This window comes from Colletotrichum higginsianum, chromosome 4 (assembly GCF_001672515.1).
Source record: "Colletotrichum higginsianum IMI 349063 chromosome 4, whole genome shotgun sequence".
Lineage (NCBI taxonomy): Eukaryota > Fungi > Ascomycota > Sordariomycetes > Glomerellales > Glomerellaceae > Colletotrichum > Colletotrichum higginsianum.
Genome location: NC_030957.1, coordinates 930,081 through 945,672, shown reverse-complemented (window position 1 = coordinate 945,672; position 15,592 = coordinate 930,081). Strand labels below are relative to the sequence as shown.

General features: G+C 55.2%; 3 protein-coding genes across 3 annotated transcripts; 1 reads left to right on the top strand and 2 right to left on the bottom strand.

Moving 5' to 3' along the window:
• Window positions 1-142: 142 nt before the first annotated feature.
• On the bottom strand, window positions 143-1,528 carry CH63R_05612 (Pectate lyase L; the record flags this gene model as incomplete). The annotated part of the gene is made up of 3 exons (XM_018300587.1): window positions 143-631; window positions 720-783; window positions 873-1,528. The coding sequence occupies 3 exons, from the start codon at window positions 1,526-1,528 to the stop codon at window positions 143-145; spliced, it is 1,209 nt and encodes a 402-aa protein (XP_018158437.1).
• A 7,764-nt stretch (window positions 1,529-9,292) lies between these two features.
• CH63R_05611 (Glycosyl transferase) lies at window positions 9,293-10,894 on the top strand (the record flags this gene model as incomplete). Its single annotated transcript, XM_018300586.1, has 1 exon — window positions 9,293-10,894. One exon carries the CDS (start codon window positions 9,293-9,295, stop codon window positions 10,892-10,894), a length of 1,602 nt encoding a protein of 533 aa, XP_018158436.1.
• Window positions 10,895-11,074: 180 nt separating this feature from the next.
• On the bottom strand, window positions 11,075-13,509 carry CH63R_05610 (glycosyl hydrolase family 3 N terminal domain-containing protein; the record flags this gene model as incomplete). The annotated part of the gene is made up of 2 exons (XM_018300585.1): window positions 11,075-11,222; window positions 11,639-13,509. 2 exons carry the CDS (start codon window positions 13,507-13,509, stop codon window positions 11,075-11,077), a joined length of 2,019 nt encoding a protein of 672 aa, XP_018158435.1.
• Between the last annotated feature and the right edge of the window lie 2,083 nt (window positions 13,510-15,592).

Below are 15,592 nucleotides of genomic sequence, written 5' to 3'. Positions count from 1 at the left end.
GGTATGGGTTTGAGATTTTCTGGTTGGAAAAGAAGTGCAATAAGCATAATAAACCCAGTCGGCATGTTGTACCGCTCTAGATTGCCTGAATAGAGTCAAGTTGAGAAATAGAATCCACCAAAACCCCCCCTCGACAAACTCCTCACTTCCAGTTCGTGGTCGCACCCCGCTTGGCACCGTCGACGAGAACCAAAAAGTCGCTGGGCGTGATCTTTCCGTTCTTGCCGCGGGGCCCCGTGACGAGGCCGATGTCGACGCTCTTGAAGCTGGCGTTGGTGAGCAGCGCGGCCCCGGCGACGTCCCACGAGTTGCCGACCGACGTCTGCGCGTCCCGCAGCGTCACCTGGCCGCCGAAGGTGGCGTTGGCCAGCGCCGCCGGGTTGTTGACGGCGGCGACGTTGCGCTTGAGCACGCCCGTCGCGTTGACGCTGCGGAACCCGACGCGCCCGTTCATCCACGACGTGTTGTCCTCGATGGCGAACGCCCCCGTCTGCGAGTTGTCCGTGAACCCGTTGGCCTTGTTGCCGAACGCGATGCAGTTGATCACGTCGCGCGCCGCCGGGAGGATGTCGCCCGCGCTGCCGCCGCCGAGCTTGAACCCGTTGCCGTTGCCCGTGAAGTCGGGGATGTCCTGTCGTGCGTGTGTTAGTGAGGTGCCAGTGACAGGCGTAGGTAACAGGCAAAGAGAGGAAGGGGGAAGTGAGGGCTAGTTCACATACCCAGCGGTTGAAGCCGTTACCCCAAGCAATGCTGTCCTTGATGGTCAGCTTGGAGTGGAACTCCCTGAGTGAACACTCGTTGTTAGCGTTCATCACATCAAACCATCATCATCATCACCACACCCGGCTAGCAGAGCGTGCGTCAAAACTCACCAAAAGTCCACACCGTCGTCAGAGTTGTCCCAGAACCGGCTGCCGACGACGATGTTGCCCTCGCCCTTGCCCTCCTTGATGGCGAGACCGTCGGCGTTCTCGCCGTTGTTCCTGGGGTCGCGGTTGCCGTACGAGTCGAGGTACGAGATGACGTTGTTGGAGAGCTCGCCCTGCATGTGGAAGCCGCTCTCGTAGTTGTCGCGCGTGACGATCTGGTTGAAGCGCAGGTTGCTCGAGTCCCGGACGTAGACGCCGTACGCGCCGTGGGTGAAGGTGAGCCGGGCAAAGTTCCAGTACTGGGCCCGCGAGACGTGGAGCACGCCGCGGTTCCTACTCGTCACCGAGGCGCCGAGCGGGGCCGGGGTGTCGGGGAGGCCCTCGCCGTCGATGATGACCTCCTCGTCATTGACGGCGCGCAGGGTGATGGGCGCCTGCGCCGTGCCGTTGACCGTGATGTTGATGTTCTTCAGGAGGTCGTACGTCCCGCCGCGCAGGAGGATCACGTCGCCGGGACGGGACATGTTGACGGCCACCTGGATGTCGCCGAACGGCTTGGATCGCGTGCCGTCCGGCGTCGGGCTGCCCGTAGGCGCGACGTAGATCTCGGCCGCCAGGGCCAAGGGTAGGCAAGAGACGAGTGCCGAGAGCAGCAACATGGTGCAAAACGTTATGTACTTTGAAAAAAGAAGAAAAGAGTGTAAGAGTTGGTGTTTTTAGAACCTGTGAACCAGAAAAGAGTGACTGGTGATACCGACGGATGACCAAAAAGACATGGCCTGTTGACAATGGTCGTGGTCTGGTCTTATACCAGCACTTGTAGAGACCCCGAAACTGCGTTGCCGCAATTTGGGGCGACAATTACATGACAAAAGGGCAGCATCTTGGCACTATACGACGGCACTAAGAGCACGACGAGAAGTCTTGGGCCTCTATAACATACTTTGGCTACTGAGTTGGAAATCTAGAGTTAGTTGCTATCAAGTGTCTGACTGGAACCGCGAGGAACCGTGAACTTTCCAATCGTGGCGAGGTTCAAGCTCTTTTCACGTAAATCAATCAACTGGTCATAGGGGTCACCCCTACTGATCTCATGACTTGGGCAGATGGTGCTGTTGTGCCAAGACGCTCCATAACCACCAAACGTCCACGGCTGCCCGCCTCGTTCCGGCGAATGGGCCACCACTCAACCCCGAAAACTCCGAACCAGGAGGCGCCCCTAATTACCATAAATTACGGATACAGCTCTTGTGATGTCGAGGCGGAGTCCAGAGTCTAGACCATCCATGGGGCGGGCTCCAGCCCTGTGGTATGGCCTGACTTCGCGGGTCGGTTTCGGGCGGGAGGATGTGCTGATTGTCTCCGAATTCTGGATGCTTCTGATGACTGTACTCTTTCTTGGTAACTTCAAGTGTCTTAAAGCGTGCGGTAATGAGCATTCTTCCTGGTAATGGGCAACAACATCATCGAAGCCTTCAACAGTACACGGAGCCTTAGAGCCGTGGCTCTCCCACTCGAGGTAGCACAGGCACAAACGCACATTACAAGTTGGGGCACGCGAGTTGAGCCCAACATTGAGTTTGATGCCATGTGCGATCCCCCATCCCACAGGCAACCTAATCTACCTTAAACAGCCACCAGTTTAAGCTTCCTGTAGCGAGGTAAGGCCATTTGTAGGATCACACTCCATGACTCGGGCGAGTGCCCACCCCCCACTTGTGCCGGGAAATTACATCCCGGCGTGTGTTTGTCAGCGGCCCTGGAAGCCAGCCGTCAAAGTCTCTGGGATCCGAATAGTTGGTAAATATCGTCATCTTGAAGACGTCTCGCAGATTGGAGGCAGCGAGCGGCATGAAGCTCTGCGGTGCTTTGGAAAAAGAGCGGAAGCCTGGACCGGAACGTCGAGGGACGAGTCTAGGATGAGAAGCTCAGCAGTGAAATTGCCGTAGATTGCACGCATACTGAGACACTGGCCTCGAGTCGTGTCCTCGTCATCCCGGCGGAGCAATTCCTGCTAGTCGACGAGTGTGGTGGAGTCGTTGAAGTCGACATCAGAGTGCTCTCTGGAAGGTTCACCTTTTTTTAAAATAAAATCTTTCCCGCTCGTGTACTTCCGCGCTCGACGTCAGACTGAGTCTCATTACGAAACGGGACCAATCTAGCATCACCCCTTTTCGTTGGAAATCCTCTTGCCTGCTGTCAATGGGAGTCCTTGATCCAGTGATAGACAGCTGGCCACTTTTCTTTCTCATGAAGCAGACGTCCGCTACCTAGTCCTCGTGACTAGTACGTTGTACCAATCTCTCTTCCTCTTCCAACGCCCGAGCAAACTCAACAGCTATAATCGGCGGGTGACTAGAGAGGTGGTTCACTTTGTGTATATTGGTAATTGCGTCTTGAAGTCCTGACTAGGGTAGACCATTTAGACTTGAGCACATTGCGGTGGTGATTTTCTGGATTGCCCCGCCCTCTGGTCCAGGTATCTGCTCTGACACCAGGTAGTATCAAGACATGGTGGTTGTGTAGAAACCGTGCTGCCCAGCTTTTGTCAGTAGCGTCTTGTCAAGTATCAGTTAGCACAAGACCCTCAAGCATTCCCAAGCCTTTCCCGATGACTGAAGATACCCTCCTGTCTCCTATGAGAGTCGGCTTGGCAGGCTGCTCTCACTCCACAATACAAAGACGGAGTTTCTGGTTAGTGCAATGGAAGAAGGGACAATCACATGCAGGCCGCGGTTGGAAGCAGGCAGCCGCCAAACCCATTTTTCTACCCGGCTTAAGCGGACTGCCTTCATTGCATCTTCACAGAATGATTCCTTTCCCAGCAACGAAGGTGGCTTCTGCAGTAGATACGATGTGGTTTGGAAGGGTGCTGTATATCATGTGACCTGAATGACGAGCTACAAGTGCGGCACACGCAGGCGTTTTCATGGATGTGAGGAGATCCTAGTGTCTCCAACAACTTGCTCTGGGGACGTTTGTCTTCGCCCCTTCTATCTCAACCATATATCAACCCTGTCAATCTCTCTACCAGTTCCATAAGCATTTCCATCATGTAATGGCAAGAAGCCAACGACACTAGGTCTGATAGGGTAATGAGACTTTGAAAAGCGATGGGTTTTCAGTGCAGAGGGATGGCCAGGGTAAAAAAGTTAGATTCCACTCTATTTTACTGGCCTATTGGTGTTAGTTGTCGAGTGATCGCACATATGTCGATCTTCATGTCCCGCTTCTAAGTCTATTCGTCAGCTCTAGACGTTTTGACGAAGGCTCATGGGTTGTTCTCAACAGCCGTTGCTTCCGTGTGCTTTTCACCTAGGCCAGCCCACAACAGCATCATGATCATTGAAATCAATTCTGGTGCTAATGATTATCTCATCGAGTTGAATCTCCACTCTTCTCTTGTTACAAGTTGGTCTTTAGTGATGCATGGCAATTCAAGCCGGGTAGAAAAGTGTTTACTAAATGCTCTCACATCAGATCAGTCGATCACTGTAGTTCATTTCTGGTGCCTCTTTTATCAGATCGCATGGGGAACAAGCCGAAAAGCTGATTGATCATTTTGGTAACGCTGTGAAATGTCAACCTAGTCTCCTCCTGATGCGACCCAATGCCTGAGGATTAAACTACCGCGTGATTCTGCAAAAAAGTGCTAGTACATACACACAGGATGTAATTCAGTCCAAAAGTAAGGAGAGAATGATGTCAATTAAGATCCTGCCGGATTAGTCGGCTCCCCAGGACTGTTGATGAAGTCTTCCACCCTCCCACTAGCAGTGACGATGACAGTTGGCATTACCTACTAATGACGAGTTCGTACACAAGGTACACCAAACCTTGCACTTTGAGATGTGGTTGGGACTGCTGCTGGGTTTTCAAGTCAACGGTTTACGCCCCGTTACAGCCACATGTGATCTCTATAGTGCCCACAAGAGTCGAAAGCGATGTGTTATAGCATCACGTGTCCGATGCAGAAGCGCACCGTAGAAGATAACAGTGGCCCTGCTTGTTCTAACCTCTCCATAAAAAGGGACATTTTCCATTTTCGATAACGACGCCAGAGAGGTATTCAAATTTCACAACAATCTTGCTATTAATCTTATCACTCTGTACCGCAGCTACTGTTGCTCAATGCGAAGGGGTGACACCTACAAAATGTTGTCCAGTAACTTGTATCGCCGTGGCAGGATGTATCATCAATAGACGTAGAGTAAAGGGGTATTGAATTGCAACGAAGGATTTGTCCACGTAAGCCGTAAGACCAAAATAGGATCATACGAGAGATATCTATATGCAAGCCTTTGCGCTTTGGGGAAGAGGGAGGGAAAAGGGGAAGGCGACTCACAGTGTGCAAATACGACTGAGCCCAGACGGCCGACATTTCCTTGTTAGAAACAAGGCAAAGCAACTACGGCGATTTGAACATTGACTTAAAGTGTTGACTACGGTGTGGCGGTCTACTGCTGATTAACGAAGTGTGTTCGCGGAGTCCTCTTCATATTTTTTCATTCGCCAAGTGCCCTGCAACGCAAGAGTAAACCGAAGCAGAATTCGAGCAGATTTAATCGGCACGAAGGTCTTGTCGGGCGATATCTTGAGCAAAGCATAGTCGATTTCGTGCCTGGTAGAGAGGTGGCTATTTTCTGGCTAGGTCAGGGAAGTGTTTACCCAATTGACATTGACTAAAAAGATGAATCGGAAAGCGTCCCAAGCTATTGTTGTAGTAGTCAAATTAGAGGCCAAAGATCGCGTCAGGTGCCGAAGGCCAGAGACCCAGAGACCATGCAATTCCAGGGAAGCATGACAACGTGTCGCTTACGTAGCAAGAGTGATGTTCCTCCTCAATCAATATGAAATCAATTGCCGTTTCTCTTATGCGCACCATCCCATCATGAGACCAGCTCAAACACTGCTACGCAGACGTTGCTTTTCAACCGCACACCAGACCGTGGAAAGACTGTTTACGAGCTGAAGCTGGACGCCCGTACAGGTATTGGGATGAGATCTTGGACACCGAAGCAAGTTACCTGCCACTAGTCTGCGATACATACCCTGCGCAACCCTTGTCAAACCCGTTGTCGAGTTAGACATGCACATGTGATTCGAGATTGACAGAAAATGGAGGCGGACAGGGGATAGTGACCGCACAAACGATAACAAGAGTAAGAAACTTCACAAGACGACAATCTTTGAAGAAGACACGCCTAGGTGCTCTGAGAACTGCGGCAATTCTGTCTGCGTTGTTGAATTGTGTTTTGGGACGACGATGTTTAGTCTTAAATCTTTCAAGTTGCTTCTCAACCAACCTGGGTTTCTGTTACCCTTGGCATGTTCCGAACATGTCTTGAAACTCTCAATGAGTACACGACTGTATTTTCTTCGAGGATCATGGACGATCATGGCTCAGAAGGCGACAGGCAACAATGGTATTATTAGACGGAAGTCCGCTCGATACGAGTCATAGCTGTTCCTGAGGTCAGCATACCCCCTTCACGCTAGTGTCAGTTTTCTTGGCGCTAGGACTGTTTCTTCAGGAATCCCGACAGCGTCCCCATGGCACGTCTGGCGGCGGCCTGGCCTGGAACAGAAGGTCAATGCCGAATGACAGGCCTTTTTCTTGCGGCTAAAGTTGATCATGAGTTGTTATTCAAAGTGGACAGGCAAGATCGACGGCGTGGCCGGTTGTTGACATTGCGGTTTGCTCGCGTATTCGATCAGCAGCATGACAACGACAGCATATCAGTAGTCACTCGACAGGCAGAGGTCGCCGCGAGTGGTCAAAGACTCGACGCGCGTCCAAACACGCGCAAAAAAAAAAAGACAGCAAGAGTAGAAACCGGAACATGTGGCGGTCTCCCGCAAACGGGCGGCACACTGATCCGAGGCATTCTCCAACGGCTGATATATGGGTTAGAACTTGTCATCAATATATGGGGAGAAGGAGAAAAATAGGGGTCGACAACTTTCGGAATGCGGGGGAGGCTTACAGGCCGAGACCATGAAGCAATGGGTCCACGCTATATCCAAGACGCGTACTCGTCCCGGCAGCCCGGAGTTTGAAAGGGACCATCCCGGAACCCAATGCCATTAGCTTTTTCAGAGCCTTCACGACGCCAGGGATAGGGGCGAAGCGTACTAACGAGTGAGACGGCAGCCATGGCCAAGCTAGCGTCAAACAGGATAGTCCTGGCTGGCATCCTGTCAGTATCTAGGTACGGAGGAGACCCCGAACACGCAAGCCATACGAGGCAAGTGTCGCCATTCAAGTAAATTAAATGTCGACGCGGGAGGAGGGGGTAAGGGACGAACAAGCTTTGGCTAGAAGAACGCTTAGGTCTCCAAGTATGGGAGCAATAAGTCAACATACCCACTTTCGGACACCCCCCACATGCGGACACCCAAAAAATGAAGCCATCTCCAACATCACCACTATTTTCACTTAATTACTGCCCTCTTCTAGATGCCACTACAATACAGTCTTCAGCTTCACTAGGTAAATCAGACTCGCTGGATTCACCTGCAGTATCCTCTTTTTCACCAGCCTCAACCTGCGCCTTCTGCACGTCTGAGATAGTGGCAAACTTGGTGTTAGGATCCAGCTGGACTGCCTTCCTCTTTCTGACTGTAGTATTAGTCACTTGGGCCTGCAGAAGCTCCAGCTTGTGCTGGGCAGTAGCCAGCTCATAGGCCTTCTCGTTGAAGCCTTTTTTCACCTTCATAAAAAGGAGGCGTTGAGTACTGGCGTCATTGTCCAGCTCTGTGAATAGCTTCAGTTGGCCAGCCAGGTCCTTCATCTTCCTTGGCGTCGACCATACCACTGCAGACGACGCAGATGCCCATCCTTCAGCTTCCCTGCCTTCCTTGCCTCTAGACTGCCCTTTGCTGACCTGATCTGACGATGCTGATGGCTTTGGTGTTGTTGGGAGTAGGAGGGAGCTCATCAGAGGCTTCGCCATAGAGACAGGCCATAACCCTGTCCATTTCCAACCACTTCTGATGTTCTTGATCGTCATACCTGCAAGGGCAGCCTTATAATAACAGCCTAAGAAGTTCCTCTTGCCTACAATAGTAGAGTCATTCCATTGACTAAGGTATCCAAGCTCCTTCCTATAGGCTGCCTTGAGAGGGCTAAAGACTGCTTGATCAAGTGGCTGGAGGACATGGGAGGTGTGTGGCGGTAAGAATAGTAGATGGATGTTGTTTATATAGCATAACCACATAAAGTCTGTCGTTGTATGACTCCCATGCCCATCCAGGATCAATAGTCTAGCCTCCTTCTTGTTATCCTTGCCCTGAGGGACAGTCTGAGGGATGAAGGCCTTCTGCAGCCATTCAACTGCAGTAGCATCTGTTGTCCAGCCATTTTCCGTTGCTGTAAATAGCCATCCTTCATAAGGGCCAAGATCCAGAGGAAACCACTGCTGCTGGACTGTCTTGCCCTTGTATATAATGAGGGGATGAAGCCTCTGGCCCAGGGCAGAGATGCATTCGATGATGGATACCCATGCCCTTGATCCAGGCTGTTTCTTGCGAACAGACTTCGTCTCAGACATGCCCAGCACCAGCCCATTAGATCCCTGGCCCTCAAGGATACCAGTCTCATCCATGTTATATCTATTGGCTGGTTTAATGCCCTGGACCTCTGGTATGGCGAGGAGTTTGAACCATTCCCTGATGACCTCAGTAGATGCCCCATTAATACGTCTGGAGTCAATAGGGCGACTTCTCTGGACCTTGATAGATGGGTTTCTCTTGAGGAAGGCTTGGATCCATCCTTTGCCTATAGGCTCTGTGTCCCCCATAGCATGAAGGATCCTTTCTGCGAATACCTTCACCTGCTGATGAGTTGGAGCAAGGCCAAGGGCATGCTGGATTCGCACCCATTCAGCCAGCTTAGCCTCCTGGTCAGGGGAAAGCCTCTGGAGATCTGCAAAGGCAATAACCCTTGACTGGGCACCAGTCATGCGTCGATATATCGTTGTTCGAGGGATCCCATACTCGCGAGATGCACTCTTAATAGCCTGGCCACGACTGATAGCCTCAAGAGCCTGTTGAAGCTGATCTTCGGTATATTGGGTCATAATACCTAAAAGAAGGTATGCTGAAAAAATGAGCCCATTTGGATAAGGTAGGATAATGTTGTGATGGGTTGAAGTTGGAGGAGGGTGGTGGTGATGAGGGGGAAATGAGGCATTTTTGGGTGTCCGCATGTGGGGGGTGTCCGAAAGTGGGTATGTTGACTTATGGAGAATGGTCTCAGCCGCAGTTCTTAAGGGAGTTGCCCGCCCGTTTCGAGAATGTTGAGGATGGTGGCTATCGATTTTTGCGAGCGTCTTTCCGCAAGAAATTTCGAGCACTATAGCATCACGAAGGGCAAGTAGGAGAGAAAGAGAGAGAGAGAGAGAGAGAGAGAGAGAGAGAGGATGATTCGCTTCTTAGTCCTCCCCCGATACGGCTCCCAGTCGACGCCAGTCATCACCGCCGCCGCCTTCATCGCCCTCGCCGTCGTCTACCTCCTCCGCTTCAACGGCCACATAACGCCCTTCACATCGGCCTCCTTCAGCTTCCGGACCTCCAGGGTCTCGGGCCTCAACCTCGACGCCATCAACTCGACGGCCCAGTACTTCGTCGACTACCCCCTCGGCCCCCCCTACAAGAAGGTCTTTGGCGAGCTCGGCGAGCGGACAAAGGTGTTGCGGTCGTGGATCGAGGCGCTCGAGGAGAAGAACGGCGGCGGCAACGGCGACGGGCTGCGGGTTGTGGGCGCCGAGAGGCAGTTCCTCGACGAGACGGTCGAGCGAGTCGCCTCATCCCTGTTCCCCTACCTGCAGTCTCCGCCGAGGGATATTCACAGCCAATCCCCGCTTGCCGATCTCAGGCGAAGCTTTTCAACTGCCGGCGCTCATGCTCGGCATCCTACGCAGCAGCAGCAGCAGCAGCGCGTTGGTGGAGACGGAGACACCACGATGGGTTACACTCACCGGAACGCCGGCATCGTCATCCCCACCGGACGGGGCACATTGCGCTTCGCGTGCCATCTGGTGGCGTCGTTGAAGCATGTCCACCGGACAAAGCTGCCGATCCAGATCGTCTACGCCGGAGACGAGGACCTCTCGCAAGAGAACCGCGACACGATAGCAGAGGCCGCGGCCGGGGGCGATGACGGGCACGTCGAGTTCTTGGATATCCTGACCGTCTTCAACGACACCACGCTGAGGCTGGCGGAGGGAGGGTGGGCGATCAAACCGTTCGCCGCGCTGGGCAGCCGGTTCGAAGAGGTCATCCTCCTGGACGCCGACGTCGTCTTCCTGCAGCCCCCGGAGCAGCTGCTGCAACAGCGCGCGTACCGGGAAAGGGGGGCGCTGCTCTTCCACGACCGGCTGCTCTGGAAGGACGAGTTCCCGGACCGGCACGCCTGGTACCACGAGATGCTCAAGCACCCGAGCGAGGAGCTGCAGAAGTCGCTGGTGTGGACCGAGAAGTACGCCGAGGAGGGCGACTCGGGCGTCGTCGTGCTCGACAAGGGCCGGCTGGACGTGCTGATGGGCCTGCTGCACACGTGCTGGCAGAACTCCTACGACGTCCGCACGTCGTGGACGTACCGGATCACGTACGGCGACAAGGAGACGTGGTGGATCGGCCTCGAGACGACGGGCGCGGCGTACGCCTTCTCGCGGCACTACGGCGGCATGGTCGGCTGGCGGACGCCGCTGGCGGGCGGCGGGGGGTCGGCGCAGACGGGCCAGACGCAGGTGTGCAGCTTCGTGATCGCGCACGTGGACGAGACAGACGACCTGCTGTGGTACAACGGCGGCCTGCTGAAGAACAAGATGGACGACCCGGCCGAGTTCTCCGTCCCGACGCACTGGATGATCGACCAGCAGTGGGTCAAGGGGGCGAGGAAGAAGGACATGAGCTGCATGGTCGGGACGAACGCGAGGGTGCTGTCGACGCACGAGACGGGGGTGTTGGAGCAGAGCGTCGAGGCGGCCAAGGATGTTGACTATAGGCTCGAGTTGGTGTAGAGGTCCCGATGCAAATGTTAGAGAATTCCCCTTTTTCCTTTCTCTGCGCTCCAGGATCTGATGGGCCTTCCTTTCATCTATTGGTAGCGAGGTCGCCTCCATGCCCTTTAGCGTCTTACTCGTCTCGACGACGAAGTCGGTGAGTTCTTCACAGTGTTGTGCTCAAGCTCAGACGGCCACTCACTGCCTATTCAGGTCAGTGGACGTCGGCGCCGGAAGCCAAGACCGGCCAAGACCGGCCTGGAGTGGGGCGTCCTCCGGGTCTTGGCCGGAGGTGGCCCGGGTGCCAACGGCAGTCCGCTCGCGGATGACAATCTCATTGACGTCCCTGCGTGACTAAATGACCAGAGTAAAGCCAAAGCAGTTGAGTTTATGAAGAGCTAGTCGGACATCTCCTCAAGATCATATCTCTACAAAACAAGTCCATCCAAATTACTCCAAACTACTCCAATGCTTTCCTCAACAAGATAGAGGATGCCATCGAGTGCACCCTGCTAACGCAGCATGTGTGGGACACAGATAATCATGACTTTTCAATATTGCCACGTCAGTTTCTCATCGGTCAGTTTCTCATCGTTCACATTCTTTAACTAACTGGCTGCACAAGGTATAGACGACCACATATTATTCATAAGTCGTTAAGATCCTCCGGAAACACCCTCTACCTCCGAAATCTCGACCCAATGACCCTCTTACATCAAAGAGGGTCCCATCCCTGCTCATGCCGCGCACTTGCTAGCGTACCTCAAACCATGACCGAACCGGAACACGGGGTTCTCCGTGTCGAACGGCACGTCCTCCCTCGCATCCTCGACGGCCTGTTGCGAACGGGGCAAGTCGAAAGGCAGCTTGCCCTCCGGGAAGGCGATGCCGAACACAACATCCAGGAAGGCCTCGCTGCCGCTGCCGAAGCTGCCGAACACGGCGGCAGCAGCTTCGACCACCTCGGGAACGGCGGCCGGGCGGTCGAGGATCACGTCGACGATGGTGGGCACGGCCGCGTAGATGGCGGCCTGGCGGGCCTTCTCCTCGGCGGAGTACTCGAGCGATCCGGCGTGGTACGCAGCCTCGAAGCCGCCGGGACGGGGCTCGTAGGGCGCCTCGAGGCGCAGGAGGGCGTAGTCGGCCTCCTCGGGCGTCGGGACGACGGTGAAGTTGCGCGACTCGAGCAAGGTGGCGTTGAAGCCCTCGATGTAGAACTTGGTCTCGGCACCGACGTGCTTCAGAGGGAGGATCTCGTCCCTGTTGGTGAGCAGCGTGTAGGCTCTGCGCTGGGCGTCGTTGCCGAGGCGGGCGAAGTAGTCGTTGCCGACGACGCGGGCGGCGGCCTCTGGGTCGACGAAGGGGTTGTCGAAGAGGCCGAGGAGGAACTTCTCGCGCAGGAGGCGCCGGACGGAGACGTCGAGCCTCTCCTCCGTCACGTTGCCCTGCTCGACGAGCTGGACGATGAGCTCGACGCGCTGCTCGCCGCCGAACTGGTCGACGCCGGCGTCGAGGATGCGGGCGGCGCGCTCGAGCTCCGTCAGGCTCTCGACCCCCCACGCGCGGGCGGGCATGTCCTGGCCGCGGATCACCGTGTCCGTGATCAGGCCCCAGTCGGAGACGACGATGCCCTGGAAGCCGAGCTCCTCCCTCAGGAGGCCGGTGACGATCTGCTTGTTGAAGGAGAAGCCGACGGGGTCGTACTCGGTGCCGATGGGGCGCGAGTAGTAGGGCATCATCTGCCTCGCGCCGGCCGCGATCGCCGCCTTGAAGGGGATGAGGTGGTAGTCGAAGTTGTCGCCGGGATACGTCTGGTTCTTGCCGTAGGTGAAGTGGGAGTCCTCGCCGTTCTCCATCGGACCGCCGCCGGGGAAGTGCTTGGTGACGGTCGTCACGCTGTAGGGGCCCAGCTCTTTACCCTGGAAGCCCTTGATGTACTCGACGAGGAGCTCGCTGGTGAGGTTGGCGTCCTCGCCCCAGGTGTTGCCCAGGCGGGACCACCGCGGCTCGGTGGCGAGGTCGACCTGCGGGTGCAGCGCGGACCGGATGCCGACGGCGACGTACTCCTCGCGGGCGACCTCGGCGAACTGCCGGACCAGGTACGGGTCCCGCAGGGCGGCGAGGCCGAGGGACTCGGGCCACTGGGAGAAGACGCCGGCGCGGAAGCCGGTGCCGATGTTCTCGGTGAAGCTGTGGCGGGGGTCCGTCGACAGGGTGACGGGGATGCCGAGGCGGGTGTCGAGGGCGCGCTGCTGGACGAGGTTGACGAACTCGGCGACCTGCCGCGCGTCGACGATGTCGCCGACGAGGTTGAAGTGCGTCATGTGCTTCTCGCCGATCATGTTGTCGGTGCTGTTGCGCCGGGCCGTCGCGTTGCCGGCGTCGAGGGTGCCGTTGGGCCCCTGCTGCAGCTGCGTCTGGAAGAGCTGGCCGGCCTTTTCTTGGACGGTCATGCGGCGGAGGAGGTCCTCGACCCGGTCGTCGACGCAGTAGGAAGAGCTCTTGTAGATGGGCAAGGACTCGTTCCTGCGAGCCAGGGAAGAGAGGTGAGGGAGCGTCGAGGGGGGGATGGATGTGCAGCTCGCTCCCAGGGGGAGGACGGCCAGAGCCCAGGCTGCCAGTTCAGACCTCATGACGGACCAAATGTTTGCCGATGAGTTGCTAGAGCTGAGAACTGAGAGATGTGTAGAAACACTGAGTTGCTGTTTCTTGTCTACATCCCGGGCGGGATCAGAGGGGGTATTTAAGAGCGCTCTCGGAGGTTGATCTTGGTTATGGGATATGGCCGTTGATTCCCTGAACTTGGCGATGGATGCTACCTCGGGACTCCCACCATGCGGAAGTAGCAAGAAACCGGAGGATGCTTGTCTTCTTGGCAATCTGCTCAACGGCCTTGTGTCGGTCGTAATGGTCGGTATGGAGCCAACTAGGTGCCAATATCATTGACTGGGGACAACCATCGGAAGCCGGAACCCAATATGAATTGGGACAGCATCGACAGCTGCCGAGCCGCCGGCAGTGGAAGACGTTATCCACGGAATTTTCAGAGGAAGTGAAGGAAAGGATGCTAGTTTTCCATCTTTCTCGCCATCCCCTTCGGTTCCCTTTGATACCTCTCCCTCATGCTGGCTGACTGACTGTGTCTGCATTGTTATTTTGCTGGTCTCTCTACAACGACTCCGGTTTTGATATTGTATGATATGGACTTGGCAGGACTACAGAGATTTCCAGATCATATCCCCCGGTTCGTCCCATTGACGAAAATGACGAGGCGGCGTCAACAACAGGGCCAGGGGTGGTCGTCACCACCGTCGGGGCCGGAAGATGTTCGGGTCACCAGCCCAATGGAACCGACGCGGAGACCCCGGACTTTTCCTTGGTCTCCATACCGCCATCTCCATCATGGATTTATGACAAACCTGCCACTATTCACTGGATGTCTATTGGAGAGAAGCGGATCGCGGGGCTCTGGACCGGGGGCTCTTAATCGGCCCTACCTCGAACACGGCGGGGTCTCGATGAGCTTCCGAAGACCTTCGGATGGCTGCTCCCCGCAAAGCTGGACCATTGCTGGGGTTGCTGGGCTACTAGCCCCAAGGTCCCGGGTTATGGGGTTATGGGGTTCGGAAGACTAATCTCTTGCTAATCCCCTCAAAGTGGGTGACGTCCAAGCCGACGGGGCACGAGACGTGGTGGTATTGTTGGTCCTACGAGGCGTGGATCGATGATGCGGGGATGATGTGGGGGATCTTGTCTCTCTGGCTCGACCCGGTCGGTGGTCACCTGTCTGCCCGACTTTTGAACGGCACGACGTTCGGCATGTGTGTGTGAGTCTTGGCAACCAACTCTCTCTCCCCGCCTATTCACCGCTTGACTTGTCATAGAGAAAAATTCGCCTCCATGTTCCGCTCGCTTCCGGTGGGGGGCGGGGGGTCCGACCATGGCCCACGGCTACGGCCCCACGAACGACGGCCAAGTCCCAGCATCGAGAATGGTCTGGTGCCGGGTTGCGGGTGTGGCCTGTCTGCCTGGTCTTACGCAATGTAGCCGGTAAGAACCACGTTGCCGTGTGAGGAGAAGCCTGTATGTACATCCTGTGCTCGACGGCATCCTGCATTATCATGGAGTTGAGCTATCAAGTCCTTCCAGAGAGAGAATCACGACTTTATCCTTTAGTCATATTCTCGTATTCCAACAGGGGTGGACCGAGGAAAGGAAACACGGATCAAAAGCAGGATTAAACAAAACAGCTAGACACACTGCTCCACACGATCGGGTCTAACCCCCCCTTTCTGTTTCTTACTGACTCGCTGTAGCTGTGTCTTGCAGCCTAGGTACTTTGACATGGGCGTCATCTGGGGGGATTGACGTAGTCGGGTAACCCTAATCCACAAAAGGTTTCGACCATGATCAAGCATAAAATGACCGGCGGCTCATTGCCGTCCGTAGTGAAGTGTGGGTAAACGGCCATGCCCATGCCGCTTTTCAAAAAGGGTTCAGTGAGCATCGTATCGTGGCAGCATAGGACGTGGCCTCGAGTTGCAAATTGGTAGCCGGCTATGCTTCACTGCTCTGCAACATCACGGCCAAGAAGTGTGAAAAGTCCAGTGATTTACGGATTTCCTCCTCGGAATCTCATTGTCGTGTGTCAAACTAATACCGGAACACGAACTTGGTTATGCTCGCTCGGTTAGACTCGGTAAGATCTCTCTCTGT